Here is a 25,913-nt window from a genome sequence, read left to right on the forward strand (position 1 = left end):
TGTGCCTAAAAAAAGTGTTCAGCCCCGTGCCAGTAACGATTTTAAAAGCGAAAAATTCATTGAATTTTTGCTGTTCTTTATCAATAATATTTATCTTAAATCATTTATGATAACTAGGTATAAATAAAAAACTACTAACCATCATTTTCACAATTTTCTGTGGTGTACAAGGTGAAATTATCTTAAGATATCTCTGGATCTTGTCTTAGGAAATCCATAGTTCTGATTTTTCCAAATATTTTTAGGTGATCTTCATCGGTATGACATTCTGAATAAATCTGTGTATTTTTGTCCATTTCTGAAAAAAAATAAAGTTGTTTCAGCACTATATGGCAATGACACTTTTATCGCTATATTCATTTATTTTTAATACAACGTGTATGTATAATTAATTTCTTCCAGTATACCTTTACTAGTCAAAACAAGGACAAAACTTCTGATGATAACCTTAAATTACAATATACAGACCCTGTTAAAGCATTCCATAACATTTTCCTGTGTCTTAAAGTGCATTTTGACAGAGAAATTATGCAAAAATGTAGATTTCATAAAAAAAAAACAACCAAAATAACTATTCTTACTAGTAGACATCTGGTATATAATACTATGAAAACCCCTCAAAACTACTGGGAAAGTCATTCTTATTATGTAATTAGAGTGCAATGAAGTGCAAATTTTCAAAACTTGTCCATTCACATAATTCTATTTGAGAAAAAAAGGCTTTTTACATGTATTTTAGTGAAAACCCTTTCTCAGTGAGAAATCCACATGAGGTATTATAGGAAACATTGTGACATCACACGTATTATGGCGTCATTAAATAACGACAGATCAAAATAGTGCTAAATAGAGTTTGCAGTGTTACATGAGAATCAGTTGCCGCAAGATTTAACTCAAAATGTTGAGTCGAAAAGATCAGTAACCAAGCCTTTTCATTTAATAGCAAGACCATAGCAACAGTTTTCATATAAGCATATTTATAACATACCGACTGTAATTTCATTTGCACAAATACCATAAATAAATAATTTAGAGCTTACCTAATAAATCAAAATGCTTACCAGTTATTCAGGACTTTTTAAAACCTTTAGTTTGCCATCTCATGTTTAATAGTAATGATATGTCTGGAACTGAAATAAGACAAAATTTTTTACTCAGGCTGTGTTATCATTTAATTTAAGTACATAAGTATTATCGAGAGAGAAAAATCTAATTCTTGAAAGTTTTATCACAAAGAAAGAAAAATGCCTCTCCCTTGTGGCTTAGCCACCTTCATTTAAACTGTGTATATTAGAAGCAATGGGTAGTAGCTAACTAGCTTAATACATGTAGTTGAATAGCAATATTGTTTTCAAGAGGGTTGGCCCTCCCCCTTTTTCACTGAGAAATGACAATATCTTGTGTTTGCTCGTGTGCATTAACAATAGTAATACATGATTTTCTTAATACATGTACAAGGTTTTTTTCTGTTTATTTGCATATGATATCTACTGACCAAGGTCAAATCATTGTATAAAAGCATGTGATGATGTATCTCACTTTACTCGTGTGAAGTGTGTTATCTCCCTTGATTATCAGCTATTCCTGCAGACCAGAGTGATAATTACATAACAAAGACTATATTGTGTCATGTTTACTTACAATTAATTCATATTACATGTAAGTTTTCCTGCCTTTTTCAATTGAATAAACAATTCCTTTCGGATCTCTCGGGGTAAACAAAGTTATGATTGTGCCTAAAAAAAGTGTTCAGCCCCGTGCCAGTAACGATTTTAAAAGCGAAAAATTCATTGAATTTTTGCTGTTCTTTATCAATAATATTTATCTTAAATCATTTATGATAACTAGGTATAAATAAAAAACTACTAACCATCATTTTCACAATTTTCTGTGGTGTACAAGGTGAAATTATCTTAAGATATCTCTGGATCTTGTCTTAGAAGATGGGGCAATATGCGCAATTGTTTCTCCATAGGCCGTAATGGTAACGTTTTCTTCAGTTGCTCAGCCCATATCGTAAACTTGTATATGTATGATGGCTTGTTTCGAAGCTGAGACATTTTTACATATGTGGTTAAATTTTCGGGGTACGAAGTGTGATTCATTTTTCCGTAATTTAGCAAACCCCGAGAATCCTTTTGCGATGTGGCTCCTCATGGTAAAAAATCCCATTTTTAACACAATAAGTTCTTTGAAATTTTAATACTTTGAACACATTTAATAGCTCCATGGTTTTTACACATTTATTCTGTGTTCCCCTACTTTCTAAATTAACACTAATGGTTCATCTCAGTCATTTGTTTATCATAGAAATGTGTCAAATATCACTACACAGAGATTTTTTGTTTACACGTGACTTTTGTGTTCCTCATTTCAAGGCGCATTAGGGGTATTGTCCCATATTGAAATCCATAGTTCTGATTTTTCCAAATATTTTTAGGTGATCTTCATCGGTATGACATTCTGAATAAATCTGTGTATTTTTGTCCATTTCTGAAAAAAAATAAAGTTGTTTCAGCACTATATGGCAATGACACTTTTATCGCTATATTCATTTATTTTTAATACAACGTGTATGTATAATTAATTTCTTCCAGTATACCTTTACTAGTCAAAACAAGGACAAAACTTCTGATGATAACCTTAAATTACAATATACAGACCCTGTTAAAGCATTCCATAACATTTTCCTGTGTCTTAAAGTGCATTTTGACAGAGAAATTATGCAAAAATGTAGATTTCATAAAAAAAAAACAACCAAAATAACTATTCTTACTAGTAGACATCTGGTATATAATACTATGAAAACCCCTCAAAACTACTGGGAAAGTCATTCTTATTATGTAATTAGAGTGCAATGAAGTGCAAATTTTCAAAACTTGTCCATTCACATAATTCTATTTGAGAAAAAAAGGCTTTTTACATGTATTTTAGTGAAAACCCTTTCTCAGTGAGAAATCCACATGAGGTATTATAGGAAACATTGTGACATCACACGTATTATGGCGTCATTAAATAACGACAGATCAAAATAGTGCTAAATAGAGTTTGCAGTGTTACATGAGAATCAGTTGCCGCAAGATTTAACTCAAAATGTTGAGTCGAAAAGATCAGTAACCAAGCCTTTTCATTTAATAGCAAGACCATAGCAACAGTTTTCATATAAGCATATTTATAACATACCGACTGTAATTTCATTTGCACAAATACCATAAATAAATAATTTAGAGCTTACCTAATAAATCAAAATGCTTACCAGTTATTCAGGACTTTTTAAAACCTTTAGTTTGCCATCTCATGTTTAATAGTAATGATATGTCTGGAACTGAAATAAGACAAAATTTTTTACTCAGGCTGTGTTATCATTTAATTTAAGTACATAAGTATTATCGAGAGAGAAAAATCTAATTCTTGAAAGTTTTATCACAAAGAAAGAAAAATGCCTCTCCCTTGTGGCTTAGCCACCTTCATTTAAACTGTGTATATTAGAAGCAATGGGTAGTAGCTAACTAGCTTAATACATGTAGTTGAATAGCAATATTGTTTTCAAGAGGGTTGGCCCTCCCCCTTTTTCACTGAGAAATGACAATATCTTGTGTTTGCTCGTGTGCATTAACAATAGTAATACATGATTTTCTTAATACATGTACAAGGTTTTTTTCTGTTTATTTGCATATGATATCTACTGACCAAGGTCAAATCATTGTATAAAAGCATGTGATGATGTATCTCACTTTACTCGTGTGAAGTGTGTTATCTCCCTTGATTATCAGCTATTCCTGCAGACCAGAGTGATAATTACATAACAAAGACTATATTGTGTCATGTTTACTTACAATTAATTCATATTACATGTAAGTTTTCCTGCCTTTTTCAATTGAATAAACAATTCCTTTCGGATCTCTCGGGGTAAACAAAGTTATGATTGTGCCTAAAAAAAGTGTTCAGCCCCGTGCCAGTAACGATTTTAAAAGCGAAAAATTCATTGAATTTTTGCTGTTCTTTATCAATAATATTTATCTTAAATCATTTATGATAACTAGGTATAAATAAAAAACTACTAACCATCATTTTCACAATTTTCTGTGGTGTACAAGGTGAAATTATCTTAAGATATCTCTGGATCTTGTCTTAGAAGATGGGGCAATATGCGCAATTGTTTCTCCATAGGCCGTAATGGTAACGTTTTCTTCAGTTGCTCAGCCCATATCGTAAACTTGTATATGTATGATGGCTTGTTTCGAAGCTGAGACATTTTTACATATGTGGTTAAATTTTCGGGGTACGAAGTGTGATTCATTTTTCCGTAATTTAGCAAACCCCGAGAATCCTTTTGCGATGTGGCTCCTCATGGTAAAAAATCCCATTTTTAACACAATAAGTTCTTTGAAATTTTAATACTTTGAACACATTTAATAGCTCCATGGTTTTTACACATTTATTCTGTGTTCCCCTACTTTCTAAATTAACACTAATGGTTCATCTCAGTCATTTGTTTATCATAGAAATGTGTCAAATATCACTACACAGAGATTTTTTGTTTACACGTGACTTTTGTGTTCCTCATTTCAAGGCGCATTAGGGGTATTGTCCCAAATGCTTCCTTACATAATTAAATAGTACATTTTTGGAAATAGCTCCCCTTTTCATTAATGGTACCTACTCTTGCAAACGGTTAACATTTCTAAGGCATTTTTCTTATATGTTTACCGTTACCATAAACTTTTCCATAGCTTGTGACTGCGATGTTTACCGTAACCATAAAAATTATATCAAAGGTTTACCGTAGCTCAACTAGTATAAGAGTATACTCTGCAGTTTACCGTTTCTTCGCACGCTGAAGGTTTACCACAACAAACTAAACGATATTAAATCACTGTCTGAATGTTCAAGGGGATATTTGCTTCCAATTTAGTCAACGAGTTTCGGATTAGAAATGAATTCCACAGAAGACAAAAAAAACTGTATGCTGATACGGTTAACTGGACTATAAAGTATAATACTGGGTCCTTTTATTTTGGTATTGCATCTTTGTTTACCGTACCCTCATACAATTAGTTTACCTAGATTATGGGTGTTCAGCCGCTCGACACAAGGTGAAGCTCTCTGGCTCGCGGCTGATATGTTCAGATATCAATGGACAGAAACCATAAAATCATTACCTATCAATATCCTTATCTTGTTTCTTAAAAATTTAATACAAAGGAACGGGAAACTGAAATGTTAAAGGACTGTTTGGTGATACGGTAAACTAGACTAACAAATAGTCTTAATCACTTAGCAGTGTCTCATTGATAAAACAAGAAGTATAAGATGTGCCAATCCTTAAAGAAGGAATGTAGACCAAACGTTAACATTTGTTTACCGTAACCGCATATCGTATTTGATCAAGTTACATTAAAAGAAGGTCCGCACGGTTTACCGTAACAACAGCTCAGACAAAAAAAAAAGGCATCCTTGAAATCACAACATTGTGATTTCAAGGATGCTTAATTATGTGTTTAAAACTGGCTCAAGGCAAGACGGACTGAGCTTGCATTAGCGCGTTTTTCAACAGAGGGTTCAAGCATAGAGGAGATGAGAGACTTTAACGTTTCGTTAGTGTTTTCTGGGAAAGAGAGGGTGTTGGAGATTTGAGATTGGACCATAGAGGTAGCGTCACTATCGGAGAATGGGAAAGCTCCGAAGAGCATGACGTAGAGCATAACTCCCATACTCCACATATCGGCTTTCATGGTGCTGTGTTCCATTCCCATAATAACTTCTGGGGCAGCGTATGGGAGGGTTCCACAAAATTCTTCAGATTCGGCAACAATATCGGACGACTTGGCAAATCCAAAGTCGGCCAATTTGACACAACCATTAGACAACAAGACGTTTTCTAATTTAATGTCATTGTGGGCGATTCCAATTGAGTGGCAGTATTCGATTGCTTTGACAACCTGAGAGAAGAGAGAGAGGGTGGCTTCAACGGACATGAGACCGTTTTTCATTATGTATTCAAAAACATCTCCGAATTCAGCGAATTCCATCAAAACGAAGGCAAATTCTTCGGCTTCGATGATTTCAATGGCTTCGACGATGTTTTCGTGTTTGAGGCTGAGAAAAGCTTCAAACTCAGTTGAGGTTTTGATGACTTTCTTTATTGCAACTTTACCGAATATTTCGCTAGAGGCAGAGAAAACTTCTTCAGTAAGAGCTACAACATTTGAGAGTCCACTGTTCATTAAAAATTCCATTTTAAACTGGCGTGGATGTGATGTGATAAAGATACCAAATAGTGAAATGCAAGCCTTATATAGTGAATCGGCCGATATGGCCTCTTCCATGTCTTGATGTTCAAGGGGAGACAAGTCTTAATAAATGCTTCCTTACATAATTAAATAGTACATTTTTGGAAATAGCTCCCCTTTTCATTAATGGTACCTACTCTTGCAAACGGTTAACATTTCTAAGGCATTTTTCTTATATGTTTACCGTTACCATAAACTTTTCCATAGCTTGTGACTGCGATGTTTACCGTAACCATAAAAATTATATCAAAGGTTTACCGTAGCTCAACTAGTATAAGAGTATACTCTGCAGTTTACCGTTTCTTCGCACGCTGAAGGTTTACCACAACAAACTAAACGATATTAAATCACTGTCTGAATGTTCAAGGGGATATTTGCTTCCAATTTAGTCAACGAGTTTCGGATTAGAAATGAATTCCACAGAAGACAAAAAAAACTGTATGCTGATACGGTTAACTGGACTATAAAGTATAATACTGGGTCCTTTTATTTTGGTATTGCATCTTTGTTTACCGTACCCTCATACAATTAGTTTACCTAGATTATGGGTGTTCAGCCGCTCGACACAAGGTGAAGCTCTCTGGCTCGCGGCTGATATGTTCAGATATCAATGGACAGAAACCATAAAATCATTACCTATCAATATCCTTATCTTGTTTCTTAAAAATTTAATACAAAGGAACGGGAAACTGAAATGTTAAAGGACTGTTTGGTGATACGGTAAACTAGACTAACAAATAGTCTTAATCACTTAGCAGTGTCTCATTGATAAAACAAGAAGTATAAGATGTGCCAATCCTTAAAGAAGGAATGTAGACCAAACGTTAACATTTGTTTACCGTAACCGCATATCGTATTTGATCAAGTTACATTAAAAGAAGGTCCGCACGGTTTACCGTAACAACAGCTCAGACAAAAAAAAAAGGCATCCTTGAAATCACAACATTGTGATTTCAAGGATGCTTAATTATGTGTTTAAAACTGGCTCAAGGCAAGACGGACTGAGCTTGCATTAGCGCGTTTTTCAACAGAGGGTTCAAGCATAGAGGAGATGAGAGACTTTAACGTTTCGTTAGTGTTTTCTGGGAAAGAGAGGGTGTTGGAGATTTGAGATTGGACCATAGAGGTAGCGTCACTATCGGAGAATGGGAAAGCTCCGAAGAGCATGACGTAGAGCATAACTCCCATACTCCACATATCGGCTTTCATGGTGCTGTGTTCCATTCCCATAATAACTTCTGGGGCAGCGTATGGGAGGGTTCCACAAAATTCTTCAGATTCGGCAACAATATCGGACGACTTGGCAAATCCAAAGTCGGCCAATTTGACACAACCATTAGACAACAAGACGTTTTCTAATTTAATGTCATTGTGGGCGATTCCAATTGAGTGGCAGTATTCGATTGCTTTGACAACCTGAGAGAAGAGAGAGAGGGTGGCTTCAACGGACATGAGACCGTTTTTCATTATGTATTCAAAAACATCTCCGAATTCAGCGAATTCCATCAAAACGAAGGCAAATTCTTCGGCTTCGATGATTTCAATGGCTAATTTATTTTCTGGTTAAAAATAGGCGATTTACTCAGATAATCATCCACCGTGCACATTTAACAATCACACAAAATGTCCGAATTTTCGAAAGTATGACGATTATTCTTTGAGAAAAATATAAATTCAATCATCTTACCATACTTATCATCTAGTAACAATATCCCATTTACAACATGGAAGTTTTGTTAAGGATTTTTAAGGGACTTTATTCGTGGGTACTGAACTGGTATCCCGTCAACTGGAATCCTACTCCATATTTGATAAAATGCGATTTGATAGTTACTTTAAAAACTGCATAAGAATAAAATTTGGAAAATAAAGTTTGGAATATAATTTGTTGTAGACAGTTTATAAAAGGTTTTTCATATCAAATTATGTATATCCTCAAGAATAATCTATAATGTATTTCTTGGCTGCAAGAATTTCATGAACTGTTTGAAAACATTAATACCAGCTTAAAAGAGGGACGAAAGATACCAGAGGAACAGTCAAATTCAAAGATCGAAAATTAACTGACAACACCATGGCTAAAAATGAAAAAGACATTTACACGGCCGACACTCGGCTAACCGAGAGATTGGTCGGTTAATCTATATTGAGTATGCGGCTATATGGTAGATTGGTCTGTTAATCGGGTTGGTTATACGTCTGTTAAGAGTAAAACGCACAATTTAATGTTAAACTCTATTAAATATAAAGATTTTTGGCATATTATAAGAACCAAATCAAAAAAAGAAAACTGTCTGACAAAATCATATCTATCATAGAACATTTTCCACTTGTAAAAACATTTCATAGTCTACGCAGTTTTCAGTAAAATCAAAAGGCGTCGCGCAAGTATGTAGTATTTCTGCTTATACGCATAGCATTTTTTTTAATAAAAGTCGGAACAAACAATTTTAGATATCATTTAAAGGACACAAAATAGTACTTTGGTTCTAAAACATAAATTTACATTGGTAAATATTTCATAATTGTAGTAAAAAGTGAATATTACCACGTTTTAGTGAAAATTATGGGAATAAAGTCTGTTAATGGGTTGGACAATTGAAATTGTGTCAGTTAAGAGTAATTTAGCCACAGTTATTTTTGCTACCTTTATATTTTCCTATAGAAAAAATTAAGAATGAGATGTTCCTGAGTAAAAAAAAAATGACAATACGGTGCAACAGTATCCTACAGAAGCGAATTAGCGCAACACATTTTTTTTTAATTTTTCGTCCTATATTTGCGTTACAACGCAAACCTTTTGCGTTATAATGCTAACCTTTGTGATAAAACGCAGACCTTTGCGAAATAACGCAAACCTTTGCGTTGTAACGCAAACCTTTGCGTTATAACGCAATCCTTTGCGAAATAACGCAAACCTCAAATATCTTGATTTCAATTGTTCATTAAGTTTTGTAAAAAATGTCCGTCTGTCATTCATTTCGGTTGTGATTTACTAGTAAGAGCATTTTTATTTTGACTTTCTTTGCATTTTATTGAAGGGTGTGTCACTTCAATATAGTGTGATATGGATTGGCCGCTGGAATACGCAATGCATTTATTATTAACGTTTTCAATCAGCCTCAATTTTTGTGTCTGTTCAAAGTAGCACGTTCTCAAATCCAACTGAAATTAAGTGTCTTTCTAATACAACACAGGGTACATATAACGTGTTGTCATTCTCATATGCACATGATATTTGTCACTGGACGTTTAACCCTAATTCGTAAGCATCGTCCAATTGGTTCTTTATTTCTATTACTTAATCATATGTTGTTTACAAATCATTCTCAAGTAGTAAATGGAAATGAGCGAATGCAGCTACATTTGGTCATCTTGAGTTTAATACATTTTATTCCGTTTAGTTCCTTTCTTCATAAGTGTAGAGGAGAACGGCAGTTGTCCGCATGTAAACTTCTACCATTTGTCACCAATTAGAGTACATCGAAATCTGTTACTGTTTCAACACCCAGGGATGTTTCTTAAACAATTATTATTTTTTCTCTCTTTTTTAGCAATGCATCACTCTCTACTGTCCTTATCTACTATTATTCTATATTCTGCTACTCCATCCAGATTATCGTATATACCATGAGGGTTCGGATTAGGGGGGGGGGGGGTTATTTCTGTATTCTTTAAATTGTTATGTCACGTTTCCTCCGTGACTTTTTTTCCTTTGACCTTTTATTTATCTTACTCATTATTCTTTCTCTATTCTTTATATTTTAGCATCCCAATATATTTTACTTACTGATGTTTAGTTACATTACGATGTTTATCTCTGATCTATATACTGGTTACCAATGTATACGTAGATGACAAATTGGTGTCATTCATGACAATTAAACAGAATCCACATGACATATGCGACCATTCTTGGATGAAATTAACATTACTTTAATATTACACTTTTTGAAACCGTTTTTATCAATTTTCAATTTCCATTGTTTAAATTGTTCATTGTCCATGTGTTGTTTCCGTATATTTTATGCTTCATTGCTCACGTGTTGTTACCGTATATTTTAGCCGCTCGTCTTGAGCCTACCCATTTGATCCGATAACACCCCATATAGCAATAAAATTATACTTTTATTGCCATTCATAACTCTTAACAGACCAATTAAACAGACTGGGTTTTATACATCCGACCCATTAACAGACCAGGTTTTAAATCAAGATTGATTTATGTCACCAAAATACAGATTTTCGTGAAGATTTTTCACACAATGATTTCATTATGGTTAACAAACATAATGCCCGTCTTTTCTCGATGTTCAAAATATTGCATGCACGTAAATTCAACCAACGTGTCATTTTGTGTACAGTTTGTGTGTGTAAAATGTGTATAAATTTATTGATGAGTAACCCGCCTTTTCATTTCATAGATCGTACATTGAAGCTAGAAAAATAATAATTACACCACTGGATTCAGTACATTGAATTGTTTTGTTAGACATGAATATTTTTTATGATAAAAATATATTTAAAAAGTTATACAATGAAACATGCTGAACTTTCAATGATTTTCTCGATAACACCTGATTAACAGACTTTAGCCAACCCGATTAACAGACCAACCGCCGATATAGCCGCATACTCAATATAGATTAACCGACCAATCTCTCGGTTAGCCGAGTGTCGGCCGTGATTTACAGACAAATACTAGTACACAAGACACAACATAGAAAACTATAGGTTGCATTTCTGTAAATATTGACAATGCAATTTCCCATAGGAACTCCTTTTACGGCTGAAGTTTTGAAAAAAATCTTATCCTAGAATTGAAAGTTCATATGCACTACAATTTTTTTCAAAGGTCAAAATATAGGGCTGTGCGGCATATTTTCAACGTTTATATGCCCTGAACTTTTCAGAGTATAAACTAACACTAATTTTCTTAACTACCCCTACCTCGAATGAAGGGTTACAACAGATTTCAATGTAAACAATATACACATGTATATTTACTGGTAACATTCCCAAGTTGTGTCTCTATGAGATGGAACACAAGAGAGCATAATTGGGAACCAGTATGTAAACAAAATTAATTTTCTATGAATATTCTTAATCTCCCCAAAAGAGGCGTGGTTTGAGAAACAGCTGTATTTACAAAGTGCAACCTAGCTATAGACTAAGCAACACGAACCCCACTATAAACATTTGCATTACTTATTATCTTTGTTGCTGAGGCTGTGTATACATCTGACGCGAAACTTACATTCACCAGGAACAGTCAAACCAAAAAATCTGAAAACCAAATGAATATTAGTAATTATTGTATTTAACATGGATGCTTCGATTATTTATATTTTGCGTGTTTAAAGAATCCAAATGACAACAGTATAATGACTAAATCATTTTGTTTGAAATTAAATATTCATTAAATAAGACTATACTGTATATATAGTATAATGTTAAGTACGTAAGAGTTTGATGTTTACCAAAAGGTTTTTGTAATTTGACATCAAATATTTTACAGAAATATTAAAGTGAAAAAAAAATCGAGACGAACAATTATTATAACTGAAATTTATAAAAACATATAGAAGTGTAAAAATTATGTGCTTCTTCGTTTCATTAAGTCGGTATGCAGTTTGAAGTCAGAGCTTCGTGATCTAAAATAACCCATCAAAGACATTATGTCTACTGGCATGGTTAGGAAAATCACAGAGGGGATACTTCAAATAAGATTCAGTTCCCGCATTCAGTAAACTGATTATTTTTTTGTGAATTCCAATACTTATTCTAGATCGAGTGTTTGCTTTCAGAATGAGTCACGTTTAGTGTTTCACTACGACCGCGGCATATGTTTGTTATTCTAATTATTGACCGGGTTAACATTAGCCCTTCACAAAAATACTTACCTGTGTTATAAAACTTTTTGTGAAACGGTGATAAAAATACTGTAGGATAATGAAATATTCGGGTAAGTACATTATTATCGCTATTTTGTTATTTAAGTAAATTTAAGCATGTGTAATTTATTTACTGGCTGTGATACAGTGTGAATTCGTTTTGTTAACAGCTTCAGACACAATTGACCTTTCCATTTCGTTATCATAGGGGCGAGTACAGGAGAACTGTTATGCAATATTCTATTACTATGTAAGTGTAAGGTCTTAGGTGTGTGGTATTTAAATACATTAGAAAACTGAACATTCAGTGCAAATAATGAAAAATACCGTTCGAAATCATGTCTTCGTTAAATATAGTACGCTACACGATGCAAACTTAAATATTAAAACAGTTCTTGTCCGCAACAATGTTCGAGCAATTCATTAATTCATTTATTCATTAACTGATTTATAAAATATTATCTTGATAAAAAAATAAGGAGACTGTGGTATGATTACCAAAGAGACCAACTCCTTACCACCAAAGTTTGAATTACAAGTGGATCAAATATAGGCAACCGTACGGCCTTCAACGACGAGAAAAAAAAACCATGCCGTATTGTCGGGTTTTAAAAAAAAACCAGTCATGATAGATTTGAAATAACCCAATTGAGTAAACATGCAGGCTTATTTATAACATTTTTAACAATTTACGAAAACAAAATGACAGACATGAACCAATGACAACCACTGAAATACAGGCCAATGACTTAAATCAGGCACATAAAGAAGCGGGGTTAAACACATCCTGGGACAGTGTTGTAACAGTACATCAAAAGAACAAACTGTAAAAATCAGTTGAAAAGTTTTTAAGTCATCAGATCAGTACTAGTATAATGATGAAAAACATGTAACAAAAACACAGATCGGACGTGGCAGCGAATTTATACATCCCTCAAAACGAAAAAGGCACAAAGTACAAACCTGAGAACACTCGCAGTTACTGATAGTTAGTTCAAAACCAATAACAACTGTTAACAAAATCATGTATTGAGGTCATTGCTAGGGAAAATACGGTAATATTTATTTAAGGTCAATAGCCTTGGCCAGTGAGATGAAGATTGTTACAAGTTTAGTCTTATACAAAGATTTTAGTGTTTAATAAAATATCTTTTAGTGAGGATTGTAGGTATACCAAATGGTATGGTCAAATACCTTAAGGTCAAATTTGAAGTTTTTTTTGTGTTTATGACACCACAGTGGAACTGCAAATTAATGGTCATTTCTGTATACTATACTTTCCCCCCACCCACCACACCCCTTTTGATTTTGATCCCCCACTGGTGAACTGATATCATCTATACTCTCTTCTAAACTTGAAAACATACATAATGTACTATCATGATATCAGATTATATGCATATGTATACTTGAAATTAAAAAAAATAAAAATTGACACATATTGGAGGAATTTCAAGAAAATCAAATTTAATCAGATACAGTTATACTTGAGTTATATGGTGTTTTTTTTTTTTTTTTTTATTATTACATTTCATTTGCCTTTATCGACCTAAAGGGGGGTCTGCACCAATCGTGCGTCAGCGATTCCGTATATAATCTACCATATGTTCCCACTAAAGGGGTGGCCCGGGCCCCGAGACCCTCCCTTTTGGTTACGCCTATGGTTTGTAATAAACGGTTCCGGTGCGGGATTTTCTGGCCGTATTTAAGACACACTGATAGCCTTCGGTTGTTTTCTACTCTTTGGCGGGTTGTTGTCTCTTTGACACATTCCCAATTTCTATTCTCAATTTTATATAAATCTTAACTGGTATCCCGTGTATATGAAATATGAATTATTGGTTGAGCAATAATGTCTTTGGCCATCATTCTCAAAACCAAACACGCATAGTACTGAAAGTTTAACTTGTAAAACTATATACTTAGTACATCAGATTCTGCCACACAATCTCATTATGTTCGATATTCATCCACTCGAGATAAAGGTCAAATTTAAAACTCTGAAGTTGTATTTTTGTAAATTGTCAAATTAAAAATCATTAAAACATTTGTTATGGCGGGGAATAACACGAGACAAATTTTATCGTGGTTCATCAAAATTTATCAAACTTGCCACAACCAGAATGAGAGAGTATAATAATTTCTTCAAATATTGGTTTATCCTTGAAATCATACGTTTTACATTCATGATTAGGGTTGCCGAATTAGGTTGATTTTCGATTTTTCGATTTTCAATTTTTATCTTTTCGTAATTTAAAAAATGTATAGAAATTCCGAGGGCTCTACATATTCATTTCAACATATATTTTCGTAACGTTTTATTTTTGTTATAGAGGTCGTTTTGAATATTGCCGCATCTTAGGAAAATAAAATAACACTTATTTTACAATACTCTTTATGAAAATAGTACATGTTTAGGTAAAGAAATGTATTAGATAGCAATTTAATCCAAATAATCCCCCGCTTTTGTCGCCGAGTTGTTGCTCTTAAGAAAGTGTGAACAGGTCAGAACCACTGTCGCGCAGAGGGAATGCATAAAACCTTTTGATTGAATGCGTCAACTTTGATGTTACTTTTTTTAAACTACAAACAGCTGTTAACTGACTTCAAGACCAACCCACTTTCTGGCCTTGGCAGGTTTTACAAATACTTTTAACGACTTTTTAGCGACGTCATTCATGTTTAAAATTTTCAAGTTTCTGTAATGGCAAGTTTCAAGAAGAATATAAATATAGGAAAATGCGGTACGTATGACTGCCAATGAAACAACTATTCAACAGAGCCCAATTGATTTTCGCAGTTAAAAAGGTAACAATGACCAAGCAAACAGCAAAACCTAAACCGCATAGTACGACCAGCTAGAAAAGGCGCTTATGAAGTTGTATATATATGTCTTAATTTTCTATGTTCAGGCAGAGTTGCATTCATTGCTGGTGGTACAGGTATTGTTGGATCAGGATGCGCAAGATCTTTACTGAAAGAAGGAGCCAAGGTATGTCGTCATTTTGTCAACATAAATCGATATTTGAGGATGTTTTTTGTTTAAGTTTTTTTTTTATATATAAATTGACGGTTTGCACCATGACTCAAATTCGTTCCCATTCCCGGAGCATCCATCTTCAATTTCAGACATATGTTTTCAACAAGTTTAAAATTTGTTCTCCGTATTCCAAGAATTTCTAAAAGTATTTTCCAAGTTGGTAATCCGGTTTTTACATAAAAATTATATTAATTTTGATATTTAGGTAGCTGTTAGTTCAAGGTCTCAACAGCGCTTAGATGATCTGAAGAAGAGTTTCAGTGCAGACTTACAGAAAAATCTGATACTTATTGCGGTGAGTTTTGTAGAAACTCTGTTATGTGTTTGTGCTGTATTCTAACAAACGGAGTCAGTGCGAAGATTTATCTTGAATCGTATGCTAAATATGATTAGTTTTGATCACGTATTTTGGTCCCCAAAAAGGGAATCTATGAGGGAAATACTGGAAATGAGTCATGTCACGGCAAGTGTTTCCCCATCACAAACAATTTCGACTCCGACTATCGTAGTCAGGTTCAGATATCAACCAATCAAATTACTGGATTTAGTGTTTCGATCAAACATTTTTTCTCTCAAATTACTGAGTAAAGTTTAATGTCCAAGAGAGCAAAATTTGTTAGTTCGTAACTAGCAAAGTGACAAAAATTGTCAAAGATCGGTAACTTTGTCTCATGGATTCAGCAGTTTATGAAATGGAAATGTATCGAATTTATGTTGTACAGTCGGACTCGCGCATTTGTTTTAATTTTATAAAAGACAAATTTCTAACTGTATGATTTTTTAAAATCTGTGATCCACTTTATAAAATACTATGACCTCATTCAAGTTGTTTTAATTACTAGTATACATGTTTTAGGACTAACGAAATATATTGTTTTTGAAACATGACGTACGATGTTTTGAAAAATTCATTATCTTCTCTCTACAGGAAGACATTGGAACTGAAGCTGGCGCAAAGAAAATTCTTAAAATTTTACAGGAACAACATGGCGGCGTTCATCACGTGTTGTCTGCCTTTGGTAAATGGTGGGAGGTAGTAAACAATATGTTAAACAGTTTAGCTTAAAATGAATATCAAAGTGTCATACAATTTTCAGTGTATATGGTCATAGGTTTTAGAAGATGTGGTATGAGTGCCATTGAGACAACTTTCCATCCAATTCACAATGTGTAAAAGTAAACGATTATAGTTAAAAGTACGACCTTTTTCATACGGAGCATTGACTCACATCGAACATCAATCTATAAAAAATACATTACAGCCGATTGCATTGAGTGTGTAGGTAAAGGTAATATCTTTGGTTGGCTTGCTTGTTAGTTGAACCGTGTAGTCATTATAAGGTAAGGTATACTACCCTCCTCTCGAAGTACCCTATAGTCTTACAAATATAGTGTGTATCTGTCAGACTTATCTACTCATATAGAAGGGTAGTTTACCTATTAAACTTATAATTAAATTCAAATTAAATCTTTATTGCCATAAAACTACATATTTATAGTTTTTGACACAACATAACAAAATGAAAATAAAAAATAACAATTACTTCACGGTTCAGCTAGCAAGTTATTACCTTTATCTACACAGGCAATGCAATCGGCTGTAGTTACCAAGATTACTCTGTTTCGCCATATGCTACTTGTTCTCAACGTCACAATAAATGAATGAGAGTATTTTTATTATTTTGTCCAGTAGGAAATTAGATAACTCTAAAAATCAGTTAATCCTTTAAAAAAACAGCTACATGCATGTTTTCAATCTGTGTTACTTAAAAACTTTAGAGTGAACTTTTAAAAATCGTTGATTGAACGAAGAGTTATGTCCACTATCCTAGGATTAAACATGTTTCAGATTTTGTTTCAGCTATGAAATTAATAATTATCATCAGAAATATATTTCACAATAAAAACAAATATTTAGTCTGCTTTTTAAATACCGACAGAAAACATAAGAAGAAAAGGTCAAGTTATACATACCGTCGTTTGAAATGTGTGTTTGATGTAGCAATAACTGTATAAATATCATTACTGTAGTTTTTCATGAAATAGAATTTTCAGGAAGGTCCACTGTACTAGGTTTAAACCTGCTCAGTCAGATTTTGTTTCACTTCTGAAATTCTAATTATCAGATTATCCTTAATTTTGCATGAAATTTAATTTTCAGGAAGGTCCATTGACAGAACAAAGTGTGGAAGAGTTCGATAACCAGATAAACATGAGAGCTAAATCCCATTTCATTTGTTGCAAGACATTTCTACCTGTTCTAGCAAAGGAAAAAGGTATTACTGTTCTATTATCGTAACGGGAGGATGAGCTTGTTTGATGATCGTAGGATTGCAACGCAATATCTCATCCCCTCAAGTTTGGTTGTATTAACTGACTCTTTAATGACCCTTCTCTTTATTAACATGGTTTCTTGTAAAATATTTTTTTCTTTTTTTAGTAATTATGGTGGTTCAACTTTAGGTGATTGTGAAAATAATTCATAAAGGGTATCACATACAAACTTATTTAACATCGATGCTACCGTTTGATTATCTTCATACAGAAAAGGATATTTGTGAATTGCTATTTAAATATCTGACATCGTTGTTTATCATTTATTTAGTCTTTATTAATAAACTGTCAACCTTTACCAACATTTTATAAAATTGGACAGAACTTCATTTCTAGTAACCAAAATTTAACGCTTTTATTTTTTTTATTCATTTTCATGCATTTGAATGAACTTTGATTCTCAGGTAAACATGCCAAAATTATACAATTCACACCGAAATCAGCTAGATATGGCACACAATCATCATCATGACATCAGCAATCAGGATCAAGACAGAAGATTCCATTGAACCCTATTGGAGATGTGGTATGATTGCCAATGAGAAAACTCTCCACAAGAGAACAAAAGACACAGAAATAAACAACTGTAGGTCACTCGTGTTTTTTTTTCTTTTCAGATACGACTTACACATTTGTAAACGGACTGTCCTGTGAAGGCGTATTCTCACCGAACATCTCACTGCTAGCTATCGGTGCATGTGCACTCATGGGAATATCAAATTCTGCACAGGCGCAATATAAAGATTCGAACGTAGCAGTAAATGAACTTCGCATTGCAATATTTATTAAACCTAAGGTATTATTAACTGTATCACATTTTTTACTTTATGAGAGAAAGTGAAAATGGTTAAAACCAATGAGCCCGCGGGAACATTTTTGTAAAATGGTAGGGGCAAAAATGAGAATCAAATCAAATTACTTTTCTTTTATTTATCATAAGTGTCTTGACAAGCAAATAAATTACAAATCATTGTGGAGTTCATATACTATACGATATCAGTGTAAGATTTAGAAGGCCAGTATGATGAAGCTGAAGCTGACTGGCCTTTAAAAAAATTTTGTAGAACTTTATTCGGCTGATGGCAATATGTTGCACCTGTTTCGAAGGAATGTGCAATTGGCATGACTGCCTCAACATTTTAAACACGAACCCAATATATCTTTTTTTCAAATGCATTTATTCTTGAGATTAATAATTCGGACATTTGAATATTAGTTTTCGCGAATGGGTTATTTACGCTTATTTTGCAACTACCATCTGATTAGGAGCCGTTAAAAGGATTTGGTCTAAGAAATTACGAAAATAAACTACTTTAACTTATTTTTTTTCAGCTCGACAAGGACTTAACCAAAGAGGACAGAATTACAGTAGTCAATGGAATGAAGATTGATACAGTCGGTAATGACGTCATTGGAGATTTTTTTGCTGATTTCACTAGAGTTGGTAAAAGAGGTCTTATCCGTGTAACCTCCGTAAAAGATATGGAAACATATAGGAAGGATTTCCATAAGTAGACCTCTGAAGAATTTTGAATAAAATGTAGGACTTTGAAAAAAATCAGATTCAAATAAATTTTATTCCATTAAATTTAGTGTGTGTGTTGTGACTTTTTTTACTCGAGAATAATATAAGTCATACCGAATATTGAAAGATATTCAGTTTATAAAGAAAAACTCCCTTTCCAAGGTTGAAGTAAAGCGGAACAAAAGAAAAGATGCGCAATAACTTATAAGAGCAGAAGATATACATCACAATTTTATTTAAAAAGTAAAATCACAAAAATACTGAACTCCGACGAAAATTCAAAAAGGAAAGTCAAATTCAAAAGCTCAAACGCATCTAACGAATGGATGACAACTGTCATATTTCTCACTTCGTACCGGCATTTATACGAGTATGAGTATTTCAAACTGATAAGGACTTTGTCTTAGATACATGATTTTTTTATTAGTTGCTTTGAACTAGCTGTCAGTAACTATGAATACTCACAGATCTGTACTAAGTGTCTTTTTGTTGTTGGGATGTACAAGTTCCCGTCCACGTCAACCCAGTGTTTTTGTTATATATTATTATTTCCGTTTGTATCAATCTAATGTGTTTAGTCTTTTTCAACTGATTTTGATAGTTTGTTCTTATGTTGAACTATTACAATACTGTCCCAGATTAAAGGAAGTTTGAGCAATCAAGAAAGAATAGCATATAACAATTAACGTTATAAGCAAAATCTACTAATGGATCTGCTATAACATTCTGGACCAACTGAGTTCAAACGGCTTTTTGTTGTGTAGAATCGTAATTAACTGGAGTACTGGGCCTCCTGATTTGTGTTCTTGGTCTCCTTATGGATATAACCTATCATATGCTCAATACATACACTTTTTATACGCCCATCAAAATTTTGACGGGACTTTTTATGGTATACAAATGTCCAGCGTCCGCCTGCCTGTCCGTCCGTAAACATGTTGCACCGTAACAGGCGTAACTTGAGAAAAAAAAACATATCCAAATTTTATGAAACTTAATATAGTTGTTTCTTATGATGGTCAACAAATCTGTATACTTTTTGGTGAAAATAAGATAATAACTTTTTGAGTTACGGGACTTGGTAACTAAAACAGGGGGGGGGGGGGGGTGCTTTTTTCACATGTCGCGTCATATCTCAAAAATGGTTTATGAGTATTGCTTAAAACTTTACACACTTCTTAGGTATATGAATCTACAGATCTGTATACTTTTTGGTGATGATTCAAAATTTCATTTTAGAGTTATTGAGTATTTTAAAAGAAAAAAGGGGGGGTTCACATATCATTCCGTATCTCGAAAACGATTTATGATAATTGCTTAAAACTTTATACATTTCTTAGATATATTAATCTTAAGATCTGTATACTTTTTGGTGATGATTCAAAATTTCATTTTAGAGTTTAGTTTTTGTTAAAAAAAAACAAAGGGGGTTTTCACATGTTGCGCCGTATTTCATAAACGATTTATGATTGTTGCTTAAATTTTTACACACTTCTTAGTTATATTAATCTTAAGATCTGTATACTTTTTGGTGATGATTCAAAATTTAATTTTTGAGTTATTGAGGTGGGTTTTTTTAAAAGGGGAGTTCACATGTCGTGCCGTATCTCAAAAACAATTTATGATAATTGCTTAAAACTTTACACACTTCTTAGTTATATGTCGTGCCGTATCTCAGAAATTATTTATGGTTATTGCATATAACTTAACACACACAAGACGACAGGCGTGTCGCTGCTGTTTATTACAAATATCAATCCAAACATTGGCTTGCAAAGCCCCCCTCCATTCTTTTTCATAATCCTGGATCTGCACCTAATACGGTTTTCTTTGTAGTTCTATGAGCACTGTCATTTGTCTTTTCGTGATGTATCTTTTTAGTCATGTATTGTACCTTTTGATTTATTTTTTTGAAAGCATTCCATTAAAGCCGTCTTTTCGTATATTCTTATGTAGCATTTAATATTCTTTAATGATATAAGAAGTCTTCTACTATCATTAAAGCTCTCTTTCGTCGTTTTTCACAAGAGTACACATGGTGATGTCTCGCCTGTTTAACTTATCATTGAATTTATGTTGAAAGTATGTAACATGAAGGTTTCATTACAACAATGAATTACATATACCTAACATAGGTTTTCTTTGATAACGAGGTCATGGTCAGATGAATCATGCCAGAAAGACATTTACACCTTACAATCATTCACCATATGTTGTTGACCTCTTGCTTATGGTATCTGATTGACCAAAAAAATAATAAAATCTTATCATTGACTAATGAACCATGGAAATGAGGTCAATGCCAGATAATATCTGCGAGACAGTCATAAAGGCCTTATAAATGTTCCATACACAAAACAAAAGATGACCTATTGCTATAAGTATTTGGATAACTGACCAAAACACAAAAACCTAACATTGATCAATGACCTGTAAAATTGAGGTCAAGGTCAGATAAATCCGACATAACAGACTTGTACAACTTACATTTACTCCATACATCTATTGCTTATAGTGCTTGAAAAACAGACAAAAACACGAAATCCCAACATTGACCTGTACCCATTTACAATCATTCCATACATCACATTTAGTTGTCCTACTGCTTATAGTGTTTAAGAAACCGACACAATCACGTAATTGTAACCTTGATCATTGATCCATAAAAAGAGGTCGAGGTCAAGTTAACTTCGGTACTTATACATCTTCGGATTTCAAATGTTTGGCTTTGAGCGTTCCTGATGAAGGTAAATCTAGAAAAGCGCTTCGGACGCAATAAATTATAAAACGTGTTGTTTTCCATTTTTTACCTCACTGGGTCGATACCTCTGCTGGTGGACTATCAGTCCCCGAGGGTATCATCAGCTCAGTAGTCAGTGCTTCGGTACTGACATGATTTAACAAACTTTACTAAAATTGTCTGTTTATAAATTTTGAAATTATTATGAAACTAAGGTTTCAACTCCCTCAAGCAAAGTTGGCTTTAGATGAATTTGGCTATTTATTTTAGGTATTTTTGACATAAAGCTCTTCAACGATTTTCGGTACTTATACATCTTCGGATTTCAAATGTTTGGCTTTAAGCGTTCCTGATGAAGGTAAATCCAGAAAAGCGCATTGAACGCAATAAATTATAAAACGTGTTGTTTTCCATTTTTTAACGCTGTCTGACATTCATGTAGGCGTTGCAAGGAACCTACAATATACGAAATATTAGTTGTCCTACTACTCATAATATGTGAAAATTCACACGACAAAAAAACACACTATTTTTCTAAGCAGTCGCAGAGTTATGAAAATGAGATCAAGGACTATGGACATATACCCGACCGAAACTAATATAAGGTATCTCTTTATACAAGGGTTTATGCATCCAGGTCTTCTACCCTATGAAATATAAAGCATTTAATTTATACAAATCGGTTACGCCGCCACCTCCGGATAGTTCTACCTGTGTCTCGCATACTGCTACTTTTGTCGCAAGTGGGAGGAAAATGAGAATTTTGCACACAACCTGTGGCTTGGAAGCTTGATGATTTTATTACACTCGTAATTACAAATGAAATACTAAGTATATATGTATAAGTACATGTTTTAATTATGCATGGGTTTTTTTTTCTTGGTATTTATATGCTGTGGTTTAGTTTGTTTTGTTTCGATCCTTATTTGGTATAAACAAATACGTACTTTTGAAAATAACCTAGTATACTGCATTTTGGTAGAGCATACCATTTTTACACGTCAATACCACCTAAACAGCTAATCTAAAAATAATGAACAAAAATATGTGTTTTATATTGTTTAATAAAGCACTATAAAATAAAATAGACAGGCTAGTTGCACTTTGTGAATACCAATAGATATTCAAAACAGTTAGTTTTAGATAAGTTAAAAATGTATGGTCGGGTGGTTGTCGCTTTGACATATTCACCATTTCCTTTCTCAATTTTATGTATATATTTCAAAGCATAGCACTACACAGTTTCAAAACAAAATTCCCCTAAACTTCTCTTCCAATTGGAGACAGGCGCATCTGAGAACTTTGTTTGTCTTGGAGTTTTGTCTTTTTCTGTTGACCAAGGATAGTTTGTCGGAGTTTCAGTGCAGCACTATGGTCATCATAACGGAATGTTTCTTTTATAACAATTTCGGTACTAACAGATGACAGACATGTATCTACAAATTCCCAGCATGCCTTTCTCAAATCAGCAATGTCAAATTCAACAGCACAACAAAGAAGACCAACAACAGTTGAAGCATCCATGGTAACTGATCCACAGTGCAAAAACAATAAAAATGAACGGAACACTTCGATGTCATAACTATCAATTATTATGGTGGTCTTCATGCTACTTTTGGTTTGTTTCTCATCTTTGGATTTCTTCAACTTTTTCTTGCTATTCATGTCTTCCCGCGACTGCTTTATAAACATGTCACAGAAAACGCGGCTCCTTATTCCAAGTATCGACTTCAATCCACATACTGGAATTCTCTGTTCTCCAACAAGGAACATGACATCACATAAGTCTGGCATGGACAGAATATAGCGAAAATTATCAATCACAGCCTGTATCTTGGTAACTTTCATCGAATCATTGGTTGACTGTATGTCATCTATATCATCTAAATCGTCGCTGTCGTCGTCTGAGGAATCATCGTCTGCTTCATCGGATGAGAAATCTGAATCGTCTAATGAATCAGCTTCAACCATTTTAGCTGTAACTGTTTTCTTGTCGTCTTTGCTTTCATCGGAGACATATACAGGAGAATCATAGCCAGATGAACTCTCGCTGTCGCTCTCGTCCAGATTCAGCAACAAGACTTTTTCTCTAAGTTTAGATTTAGGAGTACTAGTAAATAAAGCCATCTTGATATTAAAGCGTGTGTGTTCGTCTTTCGGAATAGAATATTTTTGAAATATATAAAAGTTTGTGACATATATATACAAAGGTCATCTGTACTTTTGACATTTTGAATTTTGATATGTCAGGTCGAAGTGGCATACAGAGACAAACTTAACTTGTAGAAGATGGCATACTGAACTCCAAATGTCGGCTTGGGGTAATCAGCATGCCAAATTACATTTATGTCATGTGATTAGATTGTTGATTATAATTAATCACATTTTTTTTTTAACTTTACCAAGTGTTCAGTCAAAATGTTTTTTGGGAGAATGTTTAACTGGGTATGTGTACAACAAACTAAAAAAAGGAATAAGAAATCTGGGACTATTTCTCAGTCAACATAAATTGTGTATTGTAGGGTATAGTCATGCACACGGAAATAGTGAAGAAAATAAAACTTAAAAGTCGAATTAGATAATTATTTTTATTTACAATTTCGGCCATTAAATAATATATTTCAGAATATCCTATAACTAAAAAATCTGAATTCAATTAGTTTTGTTCTCAATGGAATGAATTAAATACGACTTTCTCTATATTTATTCCACTTCGAATGCTGACCATTTTGAGATCGAATTTAATGAGCTTCATGTTTAAGTTTGTGCCGAAACAGGGAAAATAGTAAGTTGCAAACCAAATAACCTTAGTGTGTTTAGATGCAACATGACTTTAACATTACTACTACAGTAACTACTAAATGGAGTTTAATGGCGACTACCCTTACGGATATTGCGCCAGATTACCTGATTTAAAAACATTTCAAATAAATGTTCTAAAATTATTATTAATTATCTTGTGGTTAATTTATAGTGAGAAGAAAAATTTATGTGAGCTTATTATTCCGGTATTTGTAATTTAGTCTGCTTTGTTTATAAATATTAAATGATTTGGTATGTAGGTGTGTCTGTTTTTTATCCATGGAAACTGTAATACTCTTGGATAGACATATCTGACTTTTCTAAATATGCAAATCCTAGAAGGGGTCTGACATATTCCCGTACATGGTATATACATTAATACAGTTATACCGCGGCTCGCACGTCCTTGGTAAATTGTGATTCTCTGCATATTTTTTTTCAGTCATAATAAAAGTGAAATAGTGTAGTTTAGTTAAATTGAGTTAAAATTAGATAAACAAAATCATCGCTGATGAATTATTTACTTGCAAGAACTGTTCCTCCTCTTTTAACTGACTTAAATGTTTCACTTAACTAGATATAAAAGTAGAAATGTATTTTCTTTTACTGCGGTATCTGTCACATTTAATGAAGAAATGTCACAGTAAAATTTCCTGAATCACCCATGTACCCAAGTAAGGAATATGACAGTTGTTGTCAATTCGTTTGATGTGTTTAAGCTTTTGATTTTGCCATTTGATTAGGAACTTTCCGTTTTTAAATTTTCCTCGGAGTAGAATTTTTGTGATTTAACTTTTCAGTCATGTATTTTTTTGTTGTTGCTTAGCTTGGTGTTTTAAATAAATGAAACCGATTTATGTCTTACAAGAAGACATTGTCTTCTTTTAGATCTAATAATAAATTTAAAATATATATTTATCAAAGACTGTGCCAAGTTGTTTTACCTTCGGTAATAATGCAAATCTTTAGAGTTTGTAAAGGCATCATATTATAATGGAAATTCTGACAAGTTCTATATACGGTTAAAATATTTCAACATAGATTTTTAACACTACTATTAATATGGTGTAATCGGGAAAGCTTACAAGCTCTGATAGTGATGCAAAGTTGACACTTTTGTTATGCAAAATTAGGGACTATCTTTACTAAAAAAGTATAGATAAGAGTAAGATATATGTTCTATTAATCAAGTAAAAATACGTTCCAACAAATACTTTATACATAACCGCATACTGTAACCACAAAAAACATGTGGGAGTTATCGCTCCTTCCGTAATTTAGTTCG

General features: G+C 33.3%; 4 protein-coding genes across 4 annotated transcripts; 1 reads left to right on the plus strand and 3 right to left on the minus strand.

Moving 5' to 3' along the window:
- Window positions 1-5,501: 5,501 nt before the first annotated feature.
- On the minus strand, window positions 5,502-6,329 carry LOC139515099 (testis-specific serine/threonine-protein kinase 3-like). Its single transcript, XM_071304659.1, has one exon. It carries the CDS (start codon window positions 6,327-6,329, stop codon window positions 5,502-5,504), a length of 828 nt encoding a protein of 275 aa, XP_071160760.1.
- A 939-nt stretch (window positions 6,330-7,268) lies between these two features.
- On the minus strand, window positions 7,269-7,760 carry LOC139515100 (testis-specific serine/threonine-protein kinase 3-like). The gene has a single exon (XM_071304661.1). The coding sequence runs from the start codon at window positions 7,758-7,760 to the stop codon at window positions 7,269-7,271; it is 492 nt and encodes a 163-aa protein (XP_071160762.1).
- Window positions 7,761-12,102: 4,342 nt separating this feature from the next.
- Window positions 12,103-19,153, plus strand: LOC139515990 (uncharacterized oxidoreductase SERP2049-like). Its single transcript, XM_071305790.1, has 7 exons — window positions 12,103-12,258; window positions 15,100-15,179; window positions 15,433-15,522; window positions 16,156-16,260; window positions 17,389-17,503; window positions 18,179-18,357; window positions 18,894-19,153. Exons 1-7 carry the CDS (start codon window positions 12,246-12,248, stop codon window positions 19,074-19,076), a joined length of 765 nt encoding a protein of 254 aa, XP_071161891.1. The 5' UTR covers window positions 12,103-12,245; the 3' UTR covers window positions 19,077-19,153.
- Window positions 19,154-23,086: 3,933 nt separating this feature from the next.
- LOC139515101 (serine-enriched protein-like) lies at window positions 23,087-24,158 on the minus strand. The gene has a single exon (XM_071304662.1). The coding sequence runs from the start codon at window positions 23,951-23,953 to the stop codon at window positions 23,087-23,089; it is 867 nt and encodes a 288-aa protein (XP_071160763.1). The 5' UTR covers window positions 23,954-24,158.
- Between the last annotated feature and the right edge of the window lie 1,755 nt (window positions 24,159-25,913).

Source organism: Mytilus edulis, chromosome 3 (genome assembly GCF_963676685.1).
Source record: "Mytilus edulis chromosome 3, xbMytEdul2.2, whole genome shotgun sequence".
Classification (NCBI taxonomy): domain Eukaryota; kingdom Metazoa; phylum Mollusca; class Bivalvia; order Mytilida; family Mytilidae; genus Mytilus; species Mytilus edulis.